The sequence below is a fragment of the Madurella fahalii genome, assembly GCF_045866475.1.
Source record: "Madurella fahalii IFM 68171 DNA, scaffold_2, whole genome shotgun sequence".
Classification (NCBI taxonomy): domain Eukaryota; kingdom Fungi; phylum Ascomycota; class Sordariomycetes; order Sordariales; genus Madurella; species Madurella fahalii.
Window position 1 is genome coordinate 5,630,294 of NW_027263972.1, and position 24,905 is coordinate 5,655,198.

General features: G+C 57.2%; 10 protein-coding genes across 10 annotated transcripts; 6 read left to right on the top strand and 4 right to left on the bottom strand.

Moving 5' to 3' along the window:
* Window positions 1–1,285: 1,285 nt before the first annotated feature.
* On the top strand, window positions 1,286–2,906 carry ERG12 (Mevalonate kinase; the record flags this gene model as incomplete). Its single annotated transcript, XM_071059816.1, has 2 exons — window positions 1,286–1,555; window positions 1,626–2,906. 2 exons carry the CDS (start codon window positions 1,286–1,288, stop codon window positions 2,904–2,906), a joined length of 1,551 nt encoding a protein of 516 aa, XP_070915917.1.
* Window positions 2,907–3,449: 543 nt separating this feature from the next.
* On the top strand, window positions 3,450–5,375 carry RAM2 (CAAX geranylgeranyltransferase alpha subunit; the record flags this gene model as incomplete). The annotated part of the gene is made up of 3 exons (XM_071059817.1): window positions 3,450–3,495; window positions 3,624–4,430; window positions 4,489–5,375. 3 exons carry the CDS (start codon window positions 3,450–3,452, stop codon window positions 5,373–5,375), a joined length of 1,740 nt encoding a protein of 579 aa, XP_070915918.1.
* Window positions 5,376–6,320: 945 nt separating this feature from the next.
* MFIFM68171_04398 (Processing of GAS1 and ALP protein 2 (Fragment)) lies at window positions 6,321–6,812 on the bottom strand (the record flags this gene model as incomplete). Its single annotated transcript, XM_071059818.1, has 2 exons — window positions 6,321–6,637; window positions 6,692–6,812. The coding sequence occupies 2 exons, from the start codon at window positions 6,810–6,812 to the stop codon at window positions 6,321–6,323; spliced, it is 438 nt and encodes a 145-aa protein (XP_070915919.1).
* An 834-nt stretch (window positions 6,813–7,646) lies between these two features.
* Window positions 7,647–8,181, top strand: MHF1 (MHF histone-fold complex component; the record flags this gene model as incomplete). Its single annotated transcript, XM_071059819.1, has 3 exons — window positions 7,647–7,679; window positions 7,789–7,912; window positions 8,000–8,181. The coding sequence occupies 3 exons, from the start codon at window positions 7,647–7,649 to the stop codon at window positions 8,179–8,181; spliced, it is 339 nt and encodes a 112-aa protein (XP_070915920.1).
* Window positions 8,182–8,553: 372 nt separating this feature from the next.
* MFIFM68171_04400 (ER-bound oxygenase mpaB/mpaB'/Rubber oxygenase catalytic domain-containing protein) lies at window positions 8,554–10,423 on the bottom strand (the record flags this gene model as incomplete). The annotated part of the gene is made up of 4 exons (XM_071059820.1): window positions 8,554–9,745; window positions 9,797–9,954; window positions 10,010–10,330; window positions 10,388–10,423. The coding sequence occupies 4 exons, from the start codon at window positions 10,421–10,423 to the stop codon at window positions 8,554–8,556; spliced, it is 1,707 nt and encodes a 568-aa protein (XP_070915921.1).
* A 371-nt stretch (window positions 10,424–10,794) lies between these two features.
* On the top strand, window positions 10,795–13,575 carry utp13 (U3 small nucleolar RNA-associated protein 13; the record flags this gene model as incomplete). The annotated part of the gene is made up of 2 exons (XM_071059821.1): window positions 10,795–10,999; window positions 11,060–13,575. The coding sequence occupies 2 exons, from the start codon at window positions 10,795–10,797 to the stop codon at window positions 13,573–13,575; spliced, it is 2,721 nt and encodes a 906-aa protein (XP_070915922.1).
* Window positions 13,576–13,974: 399 nt separating this feature from the next.
* ubp10 (Ubiquitin carboxyl-terminal hydrolase 10) lies at window positions 13,975–15,648 on the top strand (the record flags this gene model as incomplete). The annotated part of the gene is made up of 1 exon (XM_071059822.1): window positions 13,975–15,648. One exon carries the CDS (start codon window positions 13,975–13,977, stop codon window positions 15,646–15,648), a length of 1,674 nt encoding a protein of 557 aa, XP_070915923.1.
* Window positions 15,649–15,960: 312 nt separating this feature from the next.
* On the bottom strand, window positions 15,961–18,051 carry MET12_1 (methylenetetrahydrofolate reductase 1; the record flags this gene model as incomplete). Its single annotated transcript, XM_071059823.1, has 1 exon — window positions 15,961–18,051. One exon carries the CDS (start codon window positions 18,049–18,051, stop codon window positions 15,961–15,963), a length of 2,091 nt encoding a protein of 696 aa, XP_070915924.1.
* A 2,198-nt stretch (window positions 18,052–20,249) lies between these two features.
* On the top strand, window positions 20,250–21,470 carry MFIFM68171_04404 (Translation initiation factor 4E; the record flags this gene model as incomplete). The annotated part of the gene is made up of 3 exons (XM_071059824.1): window positions 20,250–20,278; window positions 20,346–21,182; window positions 21,239–21,470. The coding sequence occupies 3 exons, from the start codon at window positions 20,250–20,252 to the stop codon at window positions 21,468–21,470; spliced, it is 1,098 nt and encodes a 365-aa protein (XP_070915925.1).
* A 1,544-nt stretch (window positions 21,471–23,014) lies between these two features.
* On the bottom strand, window positions 23,015–24,814 carry MFIFM68171_04405 (uncharacterized protein; the record flags this gene model as incomplete). Its single annotated transcript, XM_071059825.1, has 3 exons — window positions 23,015–24,225; window positions 24,330–24,482; window positions 24,718–24,814. The coding sequence occupies 3 exons, from the start codon at window positions 24,812–24,814 to the stop codon at window positions 23,015–23,017; spliced, it is 1,461 nt and encodes a 486-aa protein (XP_070915926.1).
* Window positions 24,815–24,905: the final 91 nt, after the last annotated feature.

Genomic DNA, 24,905 nt, shown 5'->3' on the forward strand with positions numbered 1-24,905 from the left:
GTTATGAGGTCGTTGACATCCCACTCTTAGGCAACGACTCTGTGACGCAAGCCAGCACCCCAGCGGCTCCTCCGATGCATAGTATTGCTTACCAGCCAGGCTTCAGGCCTCTGCGATTAAAAATTTTAGCAGTAGAGAAGTTCAACTTTCTTGGGTGCGAAAAGTTAAGTGGTTGGCGAGCAAAGCAAAGTCATCGGGGGTTCCCCCAAACCAGACTATCCGGAGAGCAAGGGTAACTACCGGCGCCCTCCGGTCCGCGCCTGCGGCGCTGCTAACGCTCTCCGCATACCTCAGCTGCGGATATCTCCGTTTCAAATGCGGCGATGCCAGTGCTGCGACATCGTAAAACAAACACAAATAACATAATAAATATTACGAGTTGGTAGTCTGGTGACTTGATGGATTAGTCCCAAACCTACACAAGCCTGGCAGAAACGTCACGGGACCACTTTCATTTCGGTGATTGGGAAATTGCGTTCGTCGAGCAGAAAATCGATGGGGCTAGACCGTGCTCATAGAATCGAGCTTACAATTGGCTTCGAGGCCAGTGGATGGTGCTGAGAGCTCTTTTACCTGCCGAACCGCGGGGAGCGCACTGGCCTTGGGGGACACAGCCCCCTGTCGTGTTCACCCAGCTTCCCGGAAAGGCACCATGGCACCAATCAATATCTTCCAGAAGCTCAGATGCTACCTCAGACAGGAACCCTTGTTCCCGCGGGAGGCAGTGCCACACATTTGGGCGACAATTTCCTTTGTTGAGCTCCATCCCACCCCCCAAAACCTTTCAGCTGCCGTGTGAGAGCAATCTTGACCGAAAAAAGATAACAATAATAAGGGGATTCCGACAATTGATCTCCCGGATGGATTGATTACCGCAGTTGTCGAAGCCCCACCGGCCTACTAATTACGCCTCCTTCCTATCTTGGCACATAATATCCTAATATCCTTTGCTTTCACGTCCCGTCTCCATCGTGGGACCCTCGTCACTCTTTGCCTTTCCGATTATCCTTTCTTGCCTTGACGTTCGAAACTGTCAATACCGGCCAGCTACGGCTTCCATCTTATCTTCTCCTTACGCTATCTCTTTTGGGTGGCTTGCTGCGCCGTTTCCCGGTGTTCCCGGCAGACCTCGAGATAGCTTTGTCCTACAACCGAATACAGACCCTTGGGGGCCACCCAGCTATAATATCTAGTGAACAGATCCAGGACCTTGACCCGTTTGAGTGTACCTTTGCACTAGAGCCCCGGTAAGAAGCTCGGCTGAATTGCGACCCATACCAGCACCATGACAACCCAGCGCATAACGAACAACCCCAACGGCTTCTGCAGTGATCCGGAACCCAACGTCCCCAACACGCCCAACACCAACGGCAGCGAGGTCAGTGACACCAGTGACGCTGGCGTTAACGACATCACAAATGGGACAGCCAGCGTCCACTTGAACCAGCGGCGCAAGATGAATCGCAAGAAATCAAGCCCAATGATGCCCGCCTTTATGGTGTCGGCTCCGGGGAAGGTGATTGTGTTTGGTGAGCACGCTGCCGTGCATGGGAAAGTGAGTGTGCGCTCTCGGGAGAGAAGAGGAATGTGAGAAGGGCTTGAATCTGACATGGGGGTTTGTACAGGCCGCGATAGCCGCCGCCATCTCGCTGCGATCGTACCTCCTCGTCACAACGCTCTCCAAGTCAAAACGGACAGTGACGCTACGGTTCCCCGACATAGACTTCAACCACTCGTGGAACATTGATGATCTCCCGTGGTCAACGTTTCAACACCCGTCTAAAAAAAAGTATTACTACGACCTCGTCACGGAGCTCGATCCGGATCTCGTTGCCGCAATACAGCCGTACGTGGCGGACGTGTCGACCGACAAACCGAGTGATATCCGCAAGGTGCACCAAAACTCGGCAGGCTCATTCCTCTACATGTTCCTGTCGCTAGGGTCACAGTCATTCCCAGGCTGCCAGTACACACTACGATCCACCATCCCAATTGGCGCCGGGCTGGGCAGCAGCGCTACCATCGCCGTGTGCATGTCTGCTGCACTCCTGCTGCAGCTTAGGACGCTGTCAGGCCCGCATCCGGACCAGCCGGCCGAGGAAGCACGCCTCCAGATCGAGCGCATCAACCGCTGGGCATTCGTCTACGAGATGTTTATCCACGGCAACCCCTCTGGGGTGGACAACACCGTCTCGGCGCAGGGCAAAGCAGTCGTCTTCCAGCGGCCCGACTACAGCAAACCCCCCTTGGTGCGGCCGCTGCTCGACTTCCCCGAGCTGCCGCTGCTCCTAGTCGACACCAAGACGCCCAAGTCTACGGCACACGAGGTCGCCAAGGTGGGCAGGCTGAAGGACGCGCACCCCAAGCTCGTCGGCACGATTCTGGACGCAATCGACAAGGTCACCAACACGTCGGCGGATCTCCTCGAGGAGACGCACTTTGACACGAACAACGAGGAGACTCTGCGCCGCGTCGGCGAGCTCATGACCATCAACCACGGCCTGCTGGTCTCGCTCGGCGTCTCGCACCCGCGGTTGGAGCGCGTGCGCGAACTGGTCGATCACCAGGGGATAGGCTGGACCAAGCTCACCGGTGCCGGCGGCGGTGGATGCTCCATCACGCTGCTCAAGCCGGGGGTTTCTAAGGAAAAGATGGATCGGCTGGAGGAGCAGCTCGATGAAGAAGGGTACCAAAAGTTCAAGACGACACTTGGTGGGGATGGTGTGGGTGTGCTCTGGCCGGCGGTGCTCAAGAACGGGATGGATGAGGACCACGAAGGTGGGATGGAGATTGATCTGGACAAGTTCTTGAGCGCCGAGGGGAATGACGGCGTTGAACGGCTTGTGGGTGTTCATGGAGGGGGTGGTGAAAGGGAAGGGTGGAAGTTTTGGAGGGTTGACAGCTAAGGCATGAGTGAGGTCAATACTGGGTCGGGTTTTGGTTGGTCAGCACTGTTTTCTGCGATGGCTTGTCGGAGTCAGGAGGACGGCAGGCCAGGAGTTTTTCTTTGCGCGGGGAAAAGCGGACTACTCGGGCTGTTTTGTCGGGATCAAGGCTTTCCGGCCGATGGCGACGGAGACGTAAACGTAATGGCATGGTGGTGGTCGCTGACTGTTGTGTGCGGAAAGAGTCTCCTTACCTCGTGGTATCTGATCTATCTACCCTCTAACTAACGTAATTGTCTTTCTCCGGAAACTAGCCATCGATAGATGCCGCAAACAGTAATCGCGAAAGTCAATAATATCAAAGGACAATTGGGAGGGAAAGCGTGCGTTAGGATTGTGTCTTTGAGCATGCTTAGCATTGTCACCCCTGTTTGTGCAGTCTTCCCGCCAAGCTACCCGACGGAGCTGCTTCCTTACCTTGAGCGACTCCCAATTCCCTGGCCCACTGCCTTGAGAGCCCACCCCACCAACCCTCCCGCTTGCGCCCAAGGACCGGCCTCAACAATGCCGCCCAGAGGAAAGGCGGCCGGAAAGCCCAGAGCAGCCGAAAGTAAGTAAAATCCAACCAAGTCCCCATCGTCTTTATCTTTCCCTCCCCTTTCTGCATCGTTTTGCTTTTCCCTTTTGTTCTGCCGATCAAAAATCCAAGCTTACCTCCTCCCTCCCCTCTTGCACCAGCAGCTCCCAGATCGTCCCCACCCACTACTACCACTACCACCACCACCACTGGTACTACCGTTTCTACTTCCGCTACCGCCACCAACAATCCAACCAGCGCAACAACCACCGTCCGCGAACGCTCCCAATCCCGCCTCGACGCCGCCCGCCCGTACGACGCGCTCCTCCGCGCGCGGGGTAACTCGCTCTCGGGCCTGAGCAAGGCCGAGCAGACGGCGTGGCTATCAGCCCGTGTTGCGGGGCGGTTAGCCACGAGGCCGGCGGTTTCGTCGTCATCCTCCTCCTCCTTGTCATCGTCTTCATCGGGTAGCTTCGCTGGCGGGGGCGGGGTAGGCTCGGCGTCTGCTGCGGGCCTGGGTTCGTTTGCTGCCGGCCCCAACAGCCACAAGGCTTTGAAGGAGGTGTGGAAGACGGTCAACGAGCTTGGGCTGCCCTTGCGTGCGGTCACGGCCAAGGCCACGGCGACAGCTGTGGGGAGCTTGAGCGATAGCGAGGTGGGGCTGACGGTGGAGGAGTTTGAGAGGAGGACGGAGGGGAAGGTGAGGTTGGCTTGTCTTGGGGTCGAGAGCAGACGGTTTCAGAGCCTGAGGCGGAAGGGAGGCGGCGGTGTTACGGATACCGAGGTGCAGGCGGAGAAACGGAGGCGGGAGGAGATGGCTGCGCTGAGGAGGGAGTTGTATGGCGGCGGGATCGGGAAGGAGGGGAGGTTGGCGTCGGACCCTGAGTGGGATGATGTGGTGCCCGTTGTGCTCCAGGAGCCGGCGAAGGCGCTCGCGGCGATTGCCTATCCGGCTGATTATGCCGAGGGTGAGTTTTTGTTGGTGTGGGGCGCGATGGGAAAAGGGGTTGCGCTGACAAGGGATAGCGATGGCGTACCTACGAGCTGTCATGCAGGCACAGGAGTACTCGCCGCGCTGCCTGCGCTTGACGGAGCTCATCATCGACATGAACCCGGCGCACTATACCGTCTGGCTCTATCGCGCGGCCAACGTTTTTGCCCTCAAGCTACCTCTCCTTGACGAGATCGAGTGGCTCAACAAGATCGCCCTCGAGAACCTCAAGAACTACCAGATCTGGCACCACCGCCACCTGCTCGTCGAGAACTACTACCCCACCATCGCCGACGATCCGGACGCTGTCGCCCGGTTCGCCGTGTCGGAGCGCGAGTTTTTACAGAAGATCCTCGCCATGGACACGAAAAACTACCACGTCTGGTCGTACCGTTCGTACCTGGTCGGCAAGCTGCGCGTGTGGGGCAGCGAGGAGGAGCGCCGAGCCATCGAAGCCATGATTGATGACGACGTGCGCAACAACTCGGCCTGGTCGCACCGCTTCTTCCTTGTCTTCTCCAATCCGGAGCATGCTACCCCGGGGGCCGGCGCCACTGAGCCCGATCCCAAGGTGCCGCAGACGATCATCGACCGAGAGGTTGAGTACGCCATGGAAAAAATCCGGCTGGCGCCACAGAACCAGAGCGGGTGGAATTACCTGCGCGGCGTGCTGGTCAAGGGGGGACGCAAGCTCGCCAGCGTGGAGGAGTTTGCGAATGGGTTCGTCAAGGGACTTGGGGAGGGCGATGAAGCGGAGGATGTGCAGAGCACCCACGCCTTAGACTTGCTGGCCGAGATTTATGCTGAGAAGGGCGACAAGGAGAAGGCAGATCTGTCGCTGAGACGGCTCGGTCAGAAGTGGGATCGGATCCGGGTTGGGTATTGGGAGTGGCGGCGGAAGTGTCTGGAGGGGCCTGCGTAAGGGCGGCTATATGGGGTTTTCTGGGACTCTGCTATTTGCAATTCTTCGTCCTACTGATACGTATGAAGGGAAAACGGAGGCTGGATTCGTGGGTGGATATTAGATCGAGGCATGGAAAAGGCAAATCGGCGGCTATTAGTCAATGTTGTGTAGGCGGGCTATTTGAGGGAAAGTATCAAGTGTTCCTGCTCATGATCATGTTTGATATGCCAATTGATGGTTTACCTATGCGCGGAGTTGAATCAACGTATTTTGTCTGCCAGTGTACCCCCTGCTAATACCATTGTGTGCATATACGTCCCTTACAAACTCAGATAGGTAGCTTTTCGTCTCTATTGAGGGCAGCCAGCAGTGAGGTACTCAGGCAAAAGAACTACAAGCTGAACTTCAAGCTGTAAAATTAGGAAGTGGTCTCGGCGGCTGGCAGAATTCGCGTTTCAATGGGTTAATACAAGTGGCGAGCAACTTCTGTCTCTGTTGCACATTGATAATGCAGTGTCGGGCTGAGGTTACGCAGCTCCTTACCCGATTGTTGCTTGCGCGATCCCGGCTTGGCAATCCAGGTTTCATGCATGATAGTGGGGTGGGGACCCACCAGCCCGCAGCCTATTGCTTAATCGCATATCTTTCTCTGCTTTCGGATCCGTAAGCGTCGTGCGTCGTGTCTCGGATAGCAGATCAAATTTCAAACCAAGACGGAGCAACGTATCTCAGAGAACTGTGTTGGGTCAACAGTACCCACCGTCGTGAGCATCAGTTTTGACCGGTCGACACACCAATCCGCCATGACCTCTGCTCAATGGCGACTGCTACTTCTGTATGTTGTTACGAGGCTTCGAGCTCACTCACTGCATGACCCCACGCAGTCTACTGCGGCCCCATCGAGAGCCGTATCGCAATTAATTAGTGCTAAGCATGTGTCTCGGAATATGACTACCCAATGTATTACTCCTTGACCAAAAACTCCTCAATGTCTTTATCCTCCTCCTCTTCGCGAGTCTCCTGTAGCCGGCGTTCCTCGGCCTCCAGCATCTTCTTGATCATATCACGCTGTCTCCGCCTTGCCTTCTTGCCCCAGTCAGCACTCGATGCTTCTGCAGAGGCTTCATCCTCGTCGTCCGTGTTCTCGGGGATCTCGATCTTCCCGCGCAGCTCGTTGGGTGAGATTTTTGCCTCGGCTTCCGGCCCGACATGGTCCTGCTCGTGCGCCTGCATTTGAGAACGCGCTCCGAGCTTGATCAGGTACGGCCTCAGAAGCAAGTCTGTACCACCGTGTTAGTGCCCTCTGTGCTCCTTACAGAAATAGGGGCGCTCACAAAATCCAGCAACAATAACCACCCGAATCCATTTTTCGGGTGTCAAATCGGTAAAGGTCGCCTTTAGGTTTGTCGAGAAGCGGTTGCCTAATGTTGAGGCGACGTTGACGATACCGTCCATTTTGAATAGGGAAGCGTATCAGTAAGCAAGGCTGAAGGCGTTTCGCGACACCGTCAGAGATCGGCTGCTACTTAAACTGCGGCCGAGATAGGTTGAGATTGCGCAAGGGAGGAGAGGAAAGACGGCCGAATATATTGGCGGACTGGAGGCAACAGCAAAGGGCGAGTTCTGCGAAGATTGCATTTGCGCGAAAATCTCCCGCCTACCGTTACGGATGTTCCTGGTAGCTGTTACGCCAAGCAATGACCCCACCATCGAAGCTCTGCCGGCATGCTCGGCACGGCAAACCCGACTAAAATTGGATCGCAACAGGCCCATAACTTTCAAGTCCATCGAACGACTTAAACGCAGCTATGATACCGTCAAATACAAAGAACCTTTTTTTCTACTGCGTTGGTGCCCTGTGGATACTCGCAGTGGCTATCAATGAAAGCTCAGTCTGCTCTACCCAACTACCACTCATATCCATCTAAGTTGCAGACTTCGCCGGCACATGGCTAACGGCTGAAACTGCGATTGTAGCACTCGCCTGCCAGGGATCAGCAGCATTTTGCAGGGCTCACCATCTGGTCAAATGGAATTCCCGATAAGAATTTGTGAAGTAAAAAGAAGAAGAAAATTAGAAAATAGAAAGTAAAAACGATGATAATAAAAAACTCTGGACATGGATTTTGTCAGACCTAAAACGGAATCGCTCTGTTGGATAGCGCTGCTTTAATTGCATAATGTTAACCCGAATAGGGACGCGCTTATTAGACGCGTCTTTGCACTCACTTTACGCGAGGCTGTAGGTGCTCAAACCCGCACCAGCTGCCAAGACTCGCGAGAACCATCATGGTCGATGCTCAAGATGAAGAGGTGCGAGAGGTAATTATCCCATTTTTAATCTTGCTTTTGGGCCCCTCCCTGCCTCCCCTTTTACCAACAAAAACATCATAGTTCAGACTCAACGATGTAACTGACCGCTGCATATCAGCGCCTCAAAGCAGCCCTCTGGTTCGCCATCGGCAAGATGGTCGACGAAGAGTCGCTCCGCCGCAACCGCAACGCAACCCCACAGTTTATTGGTGCCTTGACGGCAATGGTCTGGCAGCAAATGGGTATGTTAGCCTCCCCGACACCTCCCCGACCCTCAACTTCCACGTCTCTCGTTCCCGACTGGCGCCGCGAACCCTAACGCTCCCCAGAAAACGTCGCAATGGACCTGGAAAGCTTCAGTCACCACGCCGGCCGCACTACCGTCACGACCGACGACGTGCTGCTCCTCGCGCGACGCAACCAGGACTTGCACGCGATGATCAAGGATGTCGTTGACCGGGAAAAGGCGGCTAAAGCCAAGGCCAAGGGGAAGGGCAAGGCGACGAGGTGATATGTCTCTGCAAATGTTGCTTGTCTATGAGTGCTGGGGGGAGGAGGGGGAAAGAAGACTGCCGCCCCTCTTGCTTATTTGCTTGTTTACACCCATGTAATTCATGATGCTTAATGAATGATGATGACATCAGATGAGATGCAGTTAATTCGCTACGCAAGAACTTTGCCTGAGACGCTGTGCCCAAGACATCAGTCCCCCTCATAAACAACCCACACTAGCAGCAACAGCGACGCTTCGGATTGTTGAATCCCGCTCAAGTATACAAAATGAGGGTATTTGCAGCCCAACTTTCACCGCCAACCGAAGCGATCTAACAAGGGGAAATGAATACCATCCGCTACACACAACCATCCCCCCACTCAAGGACCATCAAGCCCCGTCCCCCGCCACACCCTCCCTCTCCAACCACTCTTCCCGCGAATAGCGAAACCGCTCCGCAACGAGCATCATCAGGCTCCACGCCTCCCCCTGCAACACGGCAAGCAACAGCTCGAGCCCCAGCAGGTTGACCACCGCCCTCCGCCCCAGGGGGCCGGCAAACGTCCAGAAGAAGCCCACCGCCGCGTCGTCCCGGACACCCGCCAGCGACAAGCCCATCCGCGCCATGTACGGCCGCGCCAGGCGGAGCCACACGGCCCCGGCGAAGGGCGTCATGAGCAGCCGCGCCGGCGTGATGGCCAGCACGTCGGTGGCGAGCACGGCCGGCAGCCGGGTGAGCGCGTTCTCGCGATAGACCGGGGTTTCTGGGCCGTCGGAAGGGCTGCCGCCTGACGGGCGGGAGCTGTCGGCTAGGTTGGGGCGGAGCTCGGCGGACCAGAGGTTGGGGGTATTGCTGTTGTTATTGCTGCTGCCGTTGTTGTTGTTGTGGTTCGGGTTGTCGGCGGCGGTGGAGGCCGAGGGGTGTTGATGGTGTGCGTCGGGGGTGGGCTCGGTGGCTTCGACGTCGAAGCTTATCAGGGTGGCGCTGACCAGCTCAGCTTCTTCGTCGTCGCTGGCAAAGTCGTCTGATCCGGTTGCGACGTGGCCGGAGATGGGACCCGCAGTTGTGGTGGCGGCGGTGTTGGTGTTCGTGCCGGCGCCGCGGAGGGAGACGGTGCTTTGCCGACGGACGCGAGTGGGGATATCGCTTGAAGGAGGCGGTGTGGGGAGGGGGTCAAGCATCTCGAGAGTTTCGTCTGCCCGGAATTCAATGGGAATGTCTGCCATGCCGAGTGGAGGGGTCGCCTCTCGGAGCTGTTTCCGCTTGTTTGCGTTGTAGGGTCGCGGTAAGAGTCCGTAGATCTTGAAGCGAAGAGTCCGGGTGATAAGGCTGTACACTTTGGTGTAGAGGTAGAAGCCGGCAAACGGGGCGAGGCCCACGGCAAATGCACTGAGCCACCGGAGAAGGCCTCGGGGACAAAGTGATGTTGGAGCCGGGGGAAGCGGGATGGGGGATGCGCTTGTTCCTGGGATAAAGAATCGCCAGCTAGGGAGCAGACTGCTGAAGGGGATGATCCCCGTCCGCTGAAAGAAGGTGTAGACGGCGAGGTGAAGGCGGATATATGTCGTTACGTATTGGAGCCTGGGTCGGGTCAGCGATGCTGAGTATTGCCAGCTTAGAAGGGTGACCTACACGGGATATTTCCTAGATCCCGGGATCGCGAGTTGCTCTAGAACCGTACTTGCCAAGAACGACGGCAAGCCAGCCAGAAAATACGAGGCAAGCGACTGCTGGTTCCATACGAGCCGGAACATGCCATGGAATGTCACTTGGGAGTATTCTTTGTATAACTACGATATCAGTTAGGAAGGCCCATATGAAATGCGCACGCCGCTGGAAACTCACCAGAATGCGCTGCCTCATGCCGTTGACCCCCCAGATACCGGCAGTTTCTAGCACACCGCCCGCCAGCAGCAACCTCCTGCCTATGCGGTCCTCGTACTGATGATGCCTACGTGCCGCCTCGGCCTCTGAGTCGACGGTGCAGTTCTCTGGCTCAGCGACGCCGATGACCATCATCACCTCGTTGTGGGACCGAATGACATCCCTATTGATGCGTTTGGTCTCGGGATTGATTGGGCGGCCGCGTTCATCATACATCTGTTGATGGCCACGCGGGTTCTCTGGGCCCTCGCCTAGGACCACATCATCGTATGGCGAGCGGCCCTACACATCTAGTTAGATTGTGTAGTTCATTCAGCGGTTTACGGATTTAAACCTTACGAGCGCCTGCGAGGTCAACGGTTCCAGTCGCCCCATGATGTTGGCATTTAATAGTAAATGTATGCGATGAGCTGCTGAGAGACCAGTGAATAAAGACAAATAAAGTAGCAGTAAATCACGTTCCCATCTTGATGAAAGGTGAGGTGGGCAGGGCTTGTCGCATCCGCTGAGTCGAGGTGTGAGTTGCGACGTTTACCGGGCCGTTGGCGATCGCTGGCAGTGCTGTACAGTACGACAGAGCATGCCACTGCAGGGGTGCAAGGGTGCGAAGCATCAAATGGCGCTAAGATAACCTTATTTTCCCCTCCTTATCGTCAAGACAAAGCGGTTTGCGCAGAAAAAAAAATTGGGATTGCGGGAAGCACGAAACGTACTTCGGGAGCTCGGCATATCAGCCACCGCGGGCCATGGCGACAAGGCAAGCACCCAAGACGACCTTCGAGGTTGACAATGTTATCCAGCCCATCTTCACTGGAGGTTCCGTGGCGCTTGAGAATGGCGCAAGGGTGCTGGCTTCGACGCTCGGCGAGGCCGCAGTTCTCACCGAGTTGACTACGGGAAAGCGCCTGGTCGAGATTGAGGGAGATGGAGAGCCGATCTCAACGCTGGCCAGTGCGTGGTTTCCGTGAAACATTACCATGAGGTATGGATTGCGCTAACAAAGCCCTTCAGTCACGCCATCGGCGTCTCATTTGATCGTCTGTTCTCGGTCCCTTACGATGCGCATCTACTCTCTCAAGATATCTCCCGAACTCGACTCGGTCGAGGCAACCCTCGTGCGAACCTCGAAGCCGCACGCCACACCCGTTGTGGTACTCGCAGTCGACAAAACCAGCACGCTCCTCGCGACCGGCGCAGCCGACGGCGCAATCAAGATCTGGGACATTGTCGGCGGATATGTCACTCACACGGTCAGCGGGCCGAGCGTCCTAGTGTCAGCGCTGCATTTCTTTGAGATTGCACAAACCGCCGACGACCCATCATCTGTACGGAAATCCAAGAAGGGCTCGCGGAAGAGCCAGGGCGACCAGAATCAGGCGCAAGGCGAATCCAGGTTCCGCCTGGCCTGGGGTACACAAGACGGCAAGATCCGCATCTTTGACCTTCATAAGCGCACCGCCGTGCCACTTTACGCCGACGCAAAAAGGAGGAAAGAAGCACACGAGTCCAATGTTCAAAGCATTGACTACTCACCAGAACAACATGCTCTTTTGAGCGGCAGCAGGGACAAGACCATGACACTGTGGTTGTGGCGAGATAACGCCTGGCACGGAACCCCCATGTTACGCCACGAGTTGATTGAATCAGTCGGCTTTCTCAACGAGGGCAGGTGGATGTACTCGGCTGGAACAAGCGGTCTCCTCAGAATCTGGGACACTACCACACACCATGAAATCACAGCAAAGCAGGACGCCAGATCCGAGGCAGAGTCGATATTGTCGGCCGTTTCGCTACCTCAAAAATCACTAATCCTATGCGCTCAGTCTGACTTCACTCTGGCGCTGTACCGGATACCCTCGCCCGCAGACATTGCGTCCCAGTCGGGATTCCTGATGAAGCCTTTTAGACGGATATCCGGCACCCACGATGAGATTCTCGATCTGGCGTACATCATGCCGGATCAGTCCATGATGGCGCTTGCCACCAATTCCGAAGATATCAGACTCGTTTCTGTCGCGGACGCTCATCCGGAGCGCGATGCCGAAGAAGGAGGCGCCTACTTTGGGCACGACGTTGCTCTATTAAAAGGCCACGAGGATATAGTAATGTCCGTGGATGTCGACTGGTCGGGCCATTGGGTTGCCAGTGGTGCGAAGGATAATACGGCGCGGTTGTGGCGCGTTGATCCTGCAAGTAATTCGTACGAATGCTATGTTGTCTTCACCGGCCATCTAGAGTCAGTAGGAGCTGTTGCGCTTCCGAAGGTGGTCCCACCAGAGAACTCGGAAGCTTACAAGAACCCTCTCGACCATCCGCCGGCGTTCCTCATCTCCGGATCTCAAGACAGGTTCGTCCAGAAGAGGGACATTCCACGGCAGTCCCAAAAGTCTAAAGTGTCTTCGAGTCTGAAGCGGCTGGCTCACGACAAGGACATTAACGCCCTGGACGTCAGCCCTTCGGGGCGGCTCTTTGCCTCGGCATCGCAGGACAAGACAGTAAAGATCTGGGACGTGGAGAGACTTGAGGTGCAAGGAATCCTCAGAGGACACAAGAGGGGTGTTTGGACAGTCAGATTTGCCCCGCTCCACACCCCAGCCATTCAGGGGGAGCAGGGTTCCGTTTCCGGGAAAGGGGTTATACTGACTGGAAGTGGTGACAAGACCATCAAGCTGTGGAACCTGTCAGACTACACCTGCCTGAGGACCTTCGAAGGTCACTCACACAACGTCCTCAAGGTAGCGTGGCTGCACATTCCCACCGATGAAGCGGCCAAGAAACGGATCCAGTTTGCCAGCGCAGGCGCCGACAGCTTGGTCAAGGTCTGGGACGCCAACCTCGGCGAGACGGAATGCACACTGGACAACCATGAGGACAGGCTCTGGACACTGGCAGTCCACCCCAAGACCAACACCATCGTGTCTGGAGGCAGTGACTCAAAGGTCACCTTCTGGAAGGATACAACGGCAGAGACGCAGGCGGCCGCTACGTCGGCCGCTCTCAAGCTCGTCGAGCAGGAGCAAGAGCTGGAAAACTACATCCACGCGGGTGCATATCGCGACGCCATCGTCCTGGCGCTGCAACTCAACCACCCGGGGAGGCTGCTCAACCTGTTCACGAACGTGGTCACTACCAGCACGCCCGAGGAAGGTAGCCTGTCCGGGCTCAAGGCGGTCGACCAGGTGCTCGCCAAGCTGTCGGACGAGCAGATCTTCCTTTTGCTGCTCCGATTGCGTGACTGGAATACTAATGCCCGCACCGCGCCTGTGGCACAGCGCATCCTGTGGACGCTCGTCAAGAGCTACCCCGCGGGCAAGTTCTCTAACCTGTCTGTCAAAGGGGCCAGGGGGCAGAAGAGCTTGAACGAGGTGCTCAACGCGCTTAAGGTGTACACGGAAAGGCATTACAAGCGGATGGAGGAGCTGGTAGATGAGAGTTACTTGGTTGAGTACACGCTGCAGGAGATGGACAGCTTGGCTCCGCCGCTAGAGGCGCTAGAGGATGGTGATGCAGTCATGAACGAGGGGTGAGGGCATCAGGGTTAGGGTCCGTTTCTTCCGCCACGGCAAAAGAGAAGCAACCTCGGATATGTTTACAATATTATGTAGCGAAGAAAATCCAATGTCTCTGGACAGCAGAGTCGGAGTAGGTTTAACTGTCCAAATTTTGGCTCCATTGATGCTATAATGACATGGATCTCGCACAACACCCCCGGCAGAGTTATGCAGCGCTAAGCTTCTCGGTCACCCAAGCTTTGGTGGGGCAATCTATTGAAGAAGCGCAGGCTGAGGCCTGGCCATGGCGTCGCTCTCGGGAAATTTCCCCTGCAACACAAACCACCCTCCATCGATAACAAGACCGGACTGGGTCGTTCGGCCGCTCGCCACCCACAGTTTTCCGGATCTCAAGCCCGAAAATAATACAGAGGGATGTCTAAACGCCAGGCGTCAGAAGCTCTAGAGGAGTACTCGGGCGTCGACTCGCCGGCTTCCAAGAAGTCGAGATTCGACGACTACAACAAAAGCCTAACACCGGCTAGCGCAAACGGGGACGGGGACGGGGACGGCGACGAGCGGGGGGAATCCGCGCACGAGAATGGCTTGGCAAAGTCAGAAGACGGCGAGGCAGATGATTTCTCTGAGGATGACGAGGTTGAGGAGAAGGCGCCCATCAGACAATCGGCGCCGACGGCGGGCTACGACGATCTCTACCTTGACACGATCGACCGCAACATCCTCGACTTCGATTTCGAGAAACTCTGCTCCATCACCTTATCCAACATCAACGTCTACGCATGTCTAGTATGCGGGAAGTACTTCCAGGGACGGGGCCCTAAATCGCACGCCTACTTCCACGCCCTCGACGAGGACCACCACGTCTTCATCAATATGAGTACCCAAAAGGTCTACGTGCTGCCGGAAGGGTACGAGGTCCTGAGCAAATCGCTCGACGACATCAAGTACGTGTCAGACCCGCGGTACACGCGGCAGGAGGTGGCCGAGTTGGACCGCAAGCACCGCACGTCGTGGACGCTCACGGGGAAGGAGTATAGCCCCGGCTTCGTGGGCATGAACAATATCAAGGAGAACGACTACCTCAACGTGATTGTACAAGCACTCTCACACGTGGCGCCCCTGCGCAACTACTTCCTGCTCGAGGATTTTAGCTCCTCTCCTGAGCTGGTCAAACGCGCCTCGATCCTCTTCCGCAAGATCTGGAACCCGCGCGCCTTCAAATCCCACGTCTCCCCCCACGAGCTCCTCCAAGAGATCTCCCTCCGCTCCAACAAGCGCTTCACTCTCACCACGCAGTCCGACCCCGTCGACTTCCTCTCCTGGTTCCTCAACAACCTGCACCTCGGCCTGGGCGGCAGCAAGACCAAGCCCGGCTCGAGCATGATCCAGCGCATCTTCCAAGGCAAGCTCAAGGTCGAGTCCCAGGCCATCACGGCGCGCGCCGACGCGCTCGACCGCCTGCGCTTCGAGGAGGCGGCCGAGGTCAAGATCGACACGGCGCGCTTCCTCCTCCTCACGCTCGACCTCCCGCCCGCGCCGCTCTTCCAGGACGAGCAGGAGCGCAACATCATCCCCCAGGTGCCGCTCACCACCATCCTCTCCAAGTACAACGGCGTCACGTCGCAGGAGCTCAACGCCCAGCGCCGGCGCTACCGCCTGGTCCACCCGCTCCCGCCCTTCCTGACCTTCCACATCAAGCGCTTCAGCAAGAACAAGTTCGTCTCGGAGCGCAACCCCACCATCGTCACCTTCGACCCCAAGAGCCTCGACCTGTCCCCCTACGTCGAGCCCGACCCGGCCCACCACCCGCCCGGCGAGCCCATCTGGTACGACCTGGTGGCGAACGTGGTGCACGAGGCGGTGCGCGCCAAGGAGGACGTCGCGGATAGCGCCGTCGGGGAGGAGCGCAAGACGTGGAAGGTCCAGCTGAGAGATAAAGCGACGGACGAGTGGGTTGTTGCGCAGGACTTGTTCGTGGATAAGATTCGGAGCGAGTTGTTGTATCTTGGCGAGACATATTTGCAGATCTGGGAGAGGAGGAGGGGCCCGCCCCCGGCGGGGGGTGGGAAGGGGAAGGGGAGGGGGTAAGCGTTGAAAAGGAGGCCTTGGTTATAATGACGATGATGATGATGGGGAAGCGGAAGGGGAGCTAGATACCAAGACCGTCCCGGAACGGACAGAGATGAGATACCAATGGAATTGCATCAGGGACTGAGCAACTGGAGAGAGAGAAACTCTCGCCCTCCCCATCCCATGAATTGACGTGTCAGTCACGGCATTCGTCAGCCCTTTTTGCATTGCGCCTATCGCTTCCCGTGGCCCAGTACTCTCGGCACCCCACCCTATCCTGCCAAAAGTCTTGCTCGTGCAACCTACACCCAGTAATCCCAACCGGCAGATTCAGTTCAGTAGAAGCTCCCACAGTGCATCACTCTCCACAAAATCGTGATGGATGATATTCACCAGCCACAAATCACCCCGCACCCCCTCCAGAAACTTCTCGCTCTCCGACCCCTTGGGATAGATCTTGGCCCACTCCCCCCAGATGCCAAACGCCTCCTCGCTCCACGCGCGGAAGCTGACCTCCTCGATGATGGTGGGGGTGACGATCTCCTTGCCCGGGAACACGCCCCAGGTCACGGCGTTGGTGCTCGCCTCGCGGTAGGGCTCGCCGTCGGCGTCGGCCGACGACACGCGGGCGGCCGTGTCGGAGCTGACAAAGTCGCCGGCCGCGTTGGTCGCGTAGAAGCAGACGACGTCCTTCATCCCGGGCCGGCCCAGCCTCTGCTCGAGCGCGCGCCAGTCGGCCGAGGGGAGGAAGAACTCGACAAAGGCCTTTTGGAAGACGAAGCCGTTCTGCGGGCCCCAGCCGAAGGTCGGGTCGCTCGACCGGAGGCCGTTGACGGCCGGTTGCGAGGCCAGCGTCCACCAGCCCTTGGAGTTGAGCGCGATCAGCTGGTTGCGGATCTTCTCCGTCTCCGGGCTGAAGCTCTCTTCGTTCCACGGGATGGTGGACAGCTCGCCTCGGAGGTGCCGGATGAAGATGTTGTTAACGTCCTCCGTCGTTCGTGGCGTGCCCCACAGTTGCCGCGCCTGCGCGACGGTGACGTGCAGGCTGACGCCGTACCCGTCGATCTGGCCGTAGGCTGGCGACCGAGCGTCACCCCATCTCCCGTTGGGGAAGTCGTCCCACGTTGCTTCTCGCCCTAAGACTCCTTCGCCCTCGGATATGGCGAGCGTGTTGGCTCTGGTGTTGATGGGCTCCGCGGGGACGCTGGCCTCCAGCGCTGTCGCCTCCCAGTCCGGGTATGAAGGCGGTCGGCCCTGCACGATGACGCGGTCGCGCGGGTCGGAGCCGATGGATGCTTTGCGCCGCAACGGGGCGTGCGAAGAATGGTCGGGGGTGGATCCGTTTACGCGCAAAAGTCTGATATCGGGAAGGGGATCCTGTGTGATGACAGCCTCCTCCTCGTCCGGGGTGCTGGGAGAGATCAAGCCTGTCCGCTCCACGATGAACGACACGGCCTTCTCCAGGTTGAGCGTGTAGAAATGGAATCCCCTGGGCCCCTCGGTCCTGCTCTTTATCTCCTTGATCTGCTCGACGACCTCACTAACGATATCTACTCCCACTTCCTTGACCTTCTCGTCGTCCCCTTTGACGGCATCTAACCGCGCCATCAGAGCAGCTGGGATCTTGGCGTGGCTGAGCTTCGTCGTTCTTTTGATCATCTGGTAGCTCTGGATCGGCATGAGTCCAGGGACGATGGCGATATCCTTGAATGCCCCGCTTGGGTGGTCCCGCAGGGTTTGCTCGAACCGCTTGTAGGCCTCGATGTCGAAGAAGAGCTGCGTCATGATGAAGTTGGCGCCCGCTTGTGTCTTCTCCACGAGATAGGGCAAGTCATGCTCTAGGCTCTGTCCCAGCGGGTGGCTCTCTTCGGCATGGCCTTCGGGGTACGCAGCGACGCCAATGCAGAAGTAGTCGCCGTGGGTTTTGCGGATATAGCGGACCAAGTCGACGGCCCACGTGAATTCCTCCTCATCCTCGGGTTCGGGCTCGTTGGTGTCGCGATATTCGGCTCTCCGTGGCGGGTCCCCCCTCAAGGCGAGAATGTTGCGGATGCCGAGGGCCTTTGCGTCATCGAGAGCCTTGTCTATCAGACGGCGGCTCATATTGGTGCAGGTGAGGTGCAGGCATGTCGTGAGCCCAAGCTCCCTCTGGCAGATCTCGGCCAGCTCCAGCGACTTTGTGGCTGTCGAACCCCCCGCTCCCCAGGTGACGTTGACAAAGAGCGGCCGCAGAGCTCTCGCCATGCGGTCAAGCCGGTCTCGGAGATTGGAGAAGCCCATGGCTGTCTTGGGAGGGAAGAACTCGAGAGAGAAGTAGTTGGCGTCTGCGGGCAGGGCCGCGATCTTGTCGGTGATTTTGTCCATGGCGTGGTCTTTTGGGGCCTCGACGGGCAATTCCAAGCTTGGAAGGATTTCGCCCATGGGTATCAGCGCAGGATCCGGGGTTGGAGACTGCCCTCAGAGGGAAGCCGTTTTATCGATGCGAGGGAGAGCCGGATGAGGGGATCGAGGGCCGCCACTATTTGAATCTGAATCCCGAGGGGCGACGAGGCCCTTTCCCCAACGTGAGCAATTGCTGCGCAGGGAAACTGGGACGGGAATTCTCTTTATCGTGCAGTTGCACTATGCGGGTTGCAGACATTCAGCAGCGGCAGAGACAGCAACCCCACCTTTTACGTAGTGAAGCAGAACTCGTGTTGCGTGGGGTAAATCCAGATGCACTTCGCGGGACCGGAATTGTGGGACCAGCAGCTGGACACGGCTGTTTTTGCATCTCCGAGCATCTCGGGGCTGCTGCGGGCAGAAAGCACGGGGACCGCCCTTCGCTGGCCAACACACTGGGCTGATTGGTGAGCCTTGATCATGTGGTAGCGTACCCGGAGATCCAATTGCTTCTTGCATCGATTCACCTCAGGGGAGCACTTCCAGACCCCCACCCTTGTGACGCGGCGTCGAAAACGTGCTCAGAATTACGATCGTGCATCTACGGCCTTGTCAATGTCGGGATGCCGATGGGCATATCAAGACGCGGGGTAGCTCGGGCCATGCCGTCGCCCACCTTGGCGCTGTGACACAAGAACCCGTGGAGACTGCGTTTTCAAACCTGGGAAGCGCATATTGGTAGCGTAGCCGCCCATCTTCTATTATAGAGAACCCCTAAGCCCAACTTCGGCTGAGACCAGGAGACGCCAAAAGAGAAATAAGAGTTCTGTGTGGGCCATAGCATATTGAGTGCATTTCAATGGGGTTTCGAAGCGGCGCTCTCGAGATAGACGAGGCGTAGACGGACACTGGGCCGCTAATTGTTGGCCTAGCTTGCCTGATACAAACTGCGTATCAAGTCAAGCAGAACCACCCTGCGCCCACAACAATTAGCTCTCGATGCGGGCAGAGCCGGAGTGCACGAAACGATTGGTGTAAGGGTGCGCTGTGTAAGGGTGCGCTCAGAGTCACAGCCGTGATATCCTCAGGCTCAACCCACGACGTGCGAACCTCGCCCGCAGAAGCGTGGGCCGAGGTTCTGTCGTTGCTGAGTCGGTTTACCGGAATGCTTGGACGTCATCAGGGCGGATGTGGGACAATAGGATGCACAGGAGGCCTGACTTACATGCGCGATAAAACAGGCCGAATAGAAGAGAGGGAAACGGCCATTGATCTGGTCATGTGCGCGGGAGCTTTACCCGTAGGCCCCGGCATGCTTTCTTGTCTACGTGGCACCAGGAAAGGATAAATGGAAATGTCCAGGCTTGCTTCAGGTCATCATCGCATCATGGACGGCCGCACAAACGGGGCTCTCGTGATGATGGTTTTAAACAAGGGCATTGATAGAGTTGATCTCGACACACGTTCGGAATCGCCAGCAGCGTGGGAGTGGTTTGGTGGCAGGCTGGCGATGATTTGAGTTGTGGTCTGTTGGGTATTGTTACAGAGAGGAAAAAGAGAGAAGTCGAAATTAGCCATGCCGAGAAATCCCCTCTTGTACCGCCGAGCGCCTGTGCATTTTGCGACAGCGCTCACCGCCCACAACGTCCCGGGGTCCCAGCATGGCGCGCAGCCGTCTTGCTTTGTCTGCACGGGCCAGCTCGGTGGGCTGCCCGGCCAGTCATCGTTTTTCTGGTCGTAGCTCTGTGGAGTCGGGAGACCCGCCACTGACCTGCCTTTGCCCTCAAGTTTTGTCTTTTTATCATTGAATCGACATCAAAAGAAACCCCCATTCCTGCCATTCGTGTACGCCTGACGTCCCTGACATCCATCCTGCAACCCAATTCCCGCCAGATATAATCGAGACCACCTGCAGCACGTAGCCGTCGCACGACCGCATCGAGACTTACAGGATCCCCTCTCGAGACCGAAGACCACCCGACGTGAATCGCTCCCTCTTTCCTGCTCGCCAGCCTCCCCCGGCTCGAATTGTGACGGTCGTTGCGCCCACTTTCTGCTCCCGCAACGCCAACGCTCTGATACCCCCCGCCTAGACGCCGGTTCCTCCGCCCCTCTACCGACCTAGACATCGTGATCCCCGTCGCCGTCCGTTCGTTTGGTACACCTGGTGCTTTGCCTGACGGCCCCTCTTCCCCTTGCATTCGACTTCCCATCGAGTCACGGTTTCCGACGTCTTCATGGACAATCTATGGAGTCGCCGTGCCAAGTAAGTGGTAACGATTTCCGAAGTTCAATAGGCGGCGCCTTTATGCTAACTCGCTGCCCCGCAACAGCTCGAGCAAGCTCTCCCTCTCAACCCCAGGTTCCGGACAAGGCGACAGCCCGTCGGGACGCAACACTTCCTTCAAGCGATTCGGCGGTGACAGCTCGTCGCTCGGAAAAAACCCCTTCAGCTCCATAACAACACCAGGCGGCAGCCTCGTGTCGCCCACCGCTGGCGCATCCAGCGCCTTCGGCCTGGGCTCGGGCGCCTTTGCCTCGTTCGGCTCGGCCAAGACGCCCAAATCGCCCGGGAACCCGTTCGACTCGGCCCTGGGCGCCGCCGCAAAGACTCCGACGGCTGAGAAATCGGCCAAGGACGGAGGCCTGGGCGGCAGGGCGATCGGCAAGGCGGCATCCAGTGCTTCTTTGGCCGACACGGCTAAGGCGGCCGCCCAGCCGACGGCGGGACCGGCGCCAGCAGCCCACCAGCTGCGCAACAGCTGGGTCTTCTGGTTCCGCCCGCCCATCTCCAAGGCGAACGGAATTATCGAGTACGAAAAGACGCTCCATCCAATCGCCACCATCGAGACGGTCGAGCACTTTTTCGGAGTCTACCAGCACCTGAAGCGACCATCGACGCTGCCGCTGGTATCCGACTACCACCTGTTCAAGAAGGGAATCCGTCCAATATGGGAGGATGAAGAGAACAAGAACGGCGGGAAGTGGGTCGTGCGTCTGAGGAAGGGCGTGGCCGACCGGTATTGGGAGGACCTGCTGTTTGCCATCATCGGCGACCAGTTCGGCGAGGCCAGCGAAGAGGTGTGCGGCGCTGTTCTAAGTGTCCGGAACGGCGAGGACATCCTCAGCATCTGGGCTCGAGCGAACGGGCAGCGGGTCCTCAAGATTCGGTACGTTACCCCGGTAGCGCATCTAAACGTTGTTGTCCAATTAACCCGACCGTTAGTGAAACCATGCGACGGATCTTGTCTTTCCCGCCGGACACGAGGCTCGAGTGGAAAAGTCACGACTCGAGCATCCAGCAGCGCACGGCGATCGAGGAGTCGCGGCGGGAGAAGGCGAATAATCATCACCACGGTGATAAGCGGTCTAACAGGCAGCAGCAGCAGCAGCAGCAGCAGCAGCAACAGCAACAACATCAACAGACCGACGACCAAAAGAATACCTCCAACACATAACTCCCAATGAAGCAGCATGCATGCAAACACCAAGCAGTCTTCTTTTCCCCCTTGAGCGGAAATTGACATGGAACTGCCTCATGACGACGTCGGAAAGACGAACGACACGTTTGTTTCTCCGACGTATGTACAGTATCAAAACAGCAAGCATTGCCAGAAATGAAATTTTCAGCATGAAAGTATGTTGGGGGGGCTTGTCGGAAACGGCGTGGTGCTTCTGATCTTTTTACTTTTCCATAATGAACGATCACGGTCCTGATGAAAGACGAAACGGGAAAGGCAAGGCACATGGGTTATTTTTGTGCTTCGTGCCTGGCTTTCCAGGTGAGATAGCCTGCTCGATACTTTTCCCATGTACGACATGGGTGGATGGGATGAACGGATGGCCGCATGAATGGACCAAGCGGGAACTAATCGAGCGTGTAAGTGTAGTACTGTAGTTTCTACAACGATAAAACAGTCTACCCAAACACAATGTTCTGCTGTAGGGTTATCGGATGGTAACTATACGTCGGGAGGGGGCGCGCGATAAGGGTGAATGATGTGGAATGCCAGAATGACATCAAATTAGAGCGCAGTCCCTGCGAGCAGAAGAGTAGCCTGTACAACCCCGGTGCAAGGGCAATGCCATAGTACCGGGGGTTCAAGATATATGCTAGGATTCCCCAGAGACAATGCCAACCCCGGTCTTACTCTCTCACATCCCAGAATTTTGAATCCTGTTCCAAGTAGTGCGGTTGATCGCAAGCCGTCCCTGGGTAGCTCTACGGAGACTGGGAGAGCAGAGGCAAACATCATCGATCCAACCATACAGAGGTGAGAAAGTTTATGAAGTTTTGTTTTTGTTTTTGATTACTCAACGGGGTTGGCCTAGTATACATGGACCTCTAGACAGCAAATCGAGACCCTGACTATGTTCTCAATCGAGGTATCGCCAGCAGCAAATTATCCCCCCCCCCCCCGCGTGATATAGTATGAATCTTCCCGGCCCTGAAACGAAAAAAAAAAGAAAAGCAGCGGACGAGACAGCCGACTGTGCTGTGCAAAGTGGGTATGGTATGTGCCGCCCAAGCTGAACCCAACGCCGAACCCAATGACCGCCGGGGTAATGGAAGTACGAGGCACGGTGTGCCAAGTTTATGTGGGACACCAATGCTATGTCGAAGGGACTGAGAGGCTCGAGTCGAGAGGGGTAGAGGGTGGGTGACGAGGGTAAAGGCGATAGCTGCAGGATCTGCGGGATAGATCAATGGATCCCGGGGTGCCTGAGTCAAAGCCAGTCTCGAATCCGGACCCAACCCACCTCAACGCTGTGATAATCCCCAGCAGCCGAGAGAACAACAAGAGAAAAAAAGGAAAAGAAGAAGTAAAAGAGAGAAGACTAGGCAACGACCAAGTCCACCGAAAAAAACCGACAGCCGAAGTCATGTCGACGAAGTCGAGCCTAAACCAGAAACCGACTTCCTAAGTAAAAAACCCCGTCGTCGTATTCTCTCTTCCAGATTGAGAGGGCAGTGAAACCTGAAGCAGGCGGGGGGATCTTTTCAGCAGTCACCCGCATCCCACTCGGCATCAACGTTAAAGTCCACATCTCCCGCATACAGCGCCTCCTCCTCGTCGGTGAACCCAAAGCTTCCCGCCGCGACGTCATTCTCGCTACTGCCGCCACCACCACCGAGGTGAGCAGTCTCGGTGGAGAAGAAGCTCTCCTCCGTCTTGAAGGAATGCATTCCTGCCGCCGGGGCGGACGACATGGACATGGACATGGACATGGGCATGTTCGTGGCCTGCGGGGTCGGCGCTTCCGAGGCGGACGCGGAGGTCGACTCGTTGTTGCTAGCGTAGTTCAGGTAGTTGTTGGTGGTGTTGTTAGTGGGCGTGTCGGCGGAAGGGCTGCTGCTGGCGGTGGTCATGTCGATGAACGACGGGGTGTTCGTGTTTATGCCCGTGCCTGTGTAGTATGGTGTGTTTAGTATGTTGATGTCTGTGGTGGGAAGGGTTGTGCCATAAATGTAGTGGTGCTGCTGGTGGTGATGCATACCAGTGACGCTGTTGTTATTGTTGCTGTGCAGAGTGGCATAAGGGGCAGCGGCAGGAGCGGGGATGGTGTTTAGAGTGGCGGCGGTGGCGGCGGCGGTGCTCGTGCCCGTGAAGGGGAAGTAGTTCATGGCGGGGTGCGGGGAGTGGGCGGTGCCCTGGTTGAAGGTAGACGTCGAGGCTGCAGAGGTAGAAGGAGCGGCACCGGAATACGACGATGTCGTAGGCACAGGGGTGACGGGAGCCGGACCGGAACGAGGGGTGGCAGCGCCGGCGCCAGTGGCGGAGCCCGGGACAGGCTTAGCCCAGGCCGATCTGGGAACCAGCTCCTGCGGGTTCTTCCGCGGGGTGCGCTTGACTTTGGTGACATTGCGAGTCGGAGACTGGTCTAGCTCGTCATAGTCAACTTCTGGCGAGTCAGTGTCATCAAAATCGGGCTCCGGCTTGATCTGAACAGCCTTCCGGCGCTTGCTAGCGGGGGTACCGCCACCGGAGACGGCGGTCTTCGTCGTCCTGCCCCGCTTAGCCGAGCCCGGAGCGTGATGCGTAGGTGTCGCGGGGACGCTCGAGCCATTGCCACCGATGTAGTCGGAAAACGCCGAGACGGGATCGTTTCCTTTCTCGACTGCATTCTTGAGGACATTCGCACCTTGCTTTACGGCGCGGAACTGAAAGGCGATGCCATCTGGGGTGCTGGACCCAAAGTGCTGTTGAATTTCTGTGGTGAACGAGACGTCAGCAAAGCTACCCATCGTTGGTCAAGAGGGCGCTGTGTGTCTAATATATATTGGAGATCTTGAAGAGGGCAATGATGTGTCGTACTGTCTTTGGTCTTAATGTCCCAAATGGCGTAGTCGCCGGGGTCTCCGCCGGCGTCAAGCAAGGACCGGATGAACTCAGCCTGAAGCTTGATCGGCCGGAAACGGTGTTCGATGGCTGCATGAGTCGCACCACCGCCAAAGCACTGTGCAATCTCTGGGGCGTTTTGGGACAAGCCATCAGTTTCCAGTCTCCCGCACAAGTTATGACGGGATACACGATGAGGGGCACCCCTCGAGTACCATCTCTCTCACCACCCCGGCCGGCCCCGGCTCCACCAAGATGTCGACGAACAGAGTAGGGAAGACCAGAGTAACGAGAGAAACAGCTCAAGAAGTAGGAGTAGAGGGGGGGGGGATGAGGTATGTCGAAGCTTGGAGGGTTCACTTACTCTTGTAGTCGAGTCGCTTGTCGTCAAGCGACGCGATTAGGGCGGCCAGAAGACGGGCCTGGGCCTCATAGGTCTTAAAGTTGGTCGTGGGCGGCATCTTCCCGGGGTGATCGGTTGCTGCTCAAGTAAAGGTTCTGCCCAGGATGCTGGTCAAGGCTTGGACTGTGGTCTTGAGGTTAGCGGTCCGG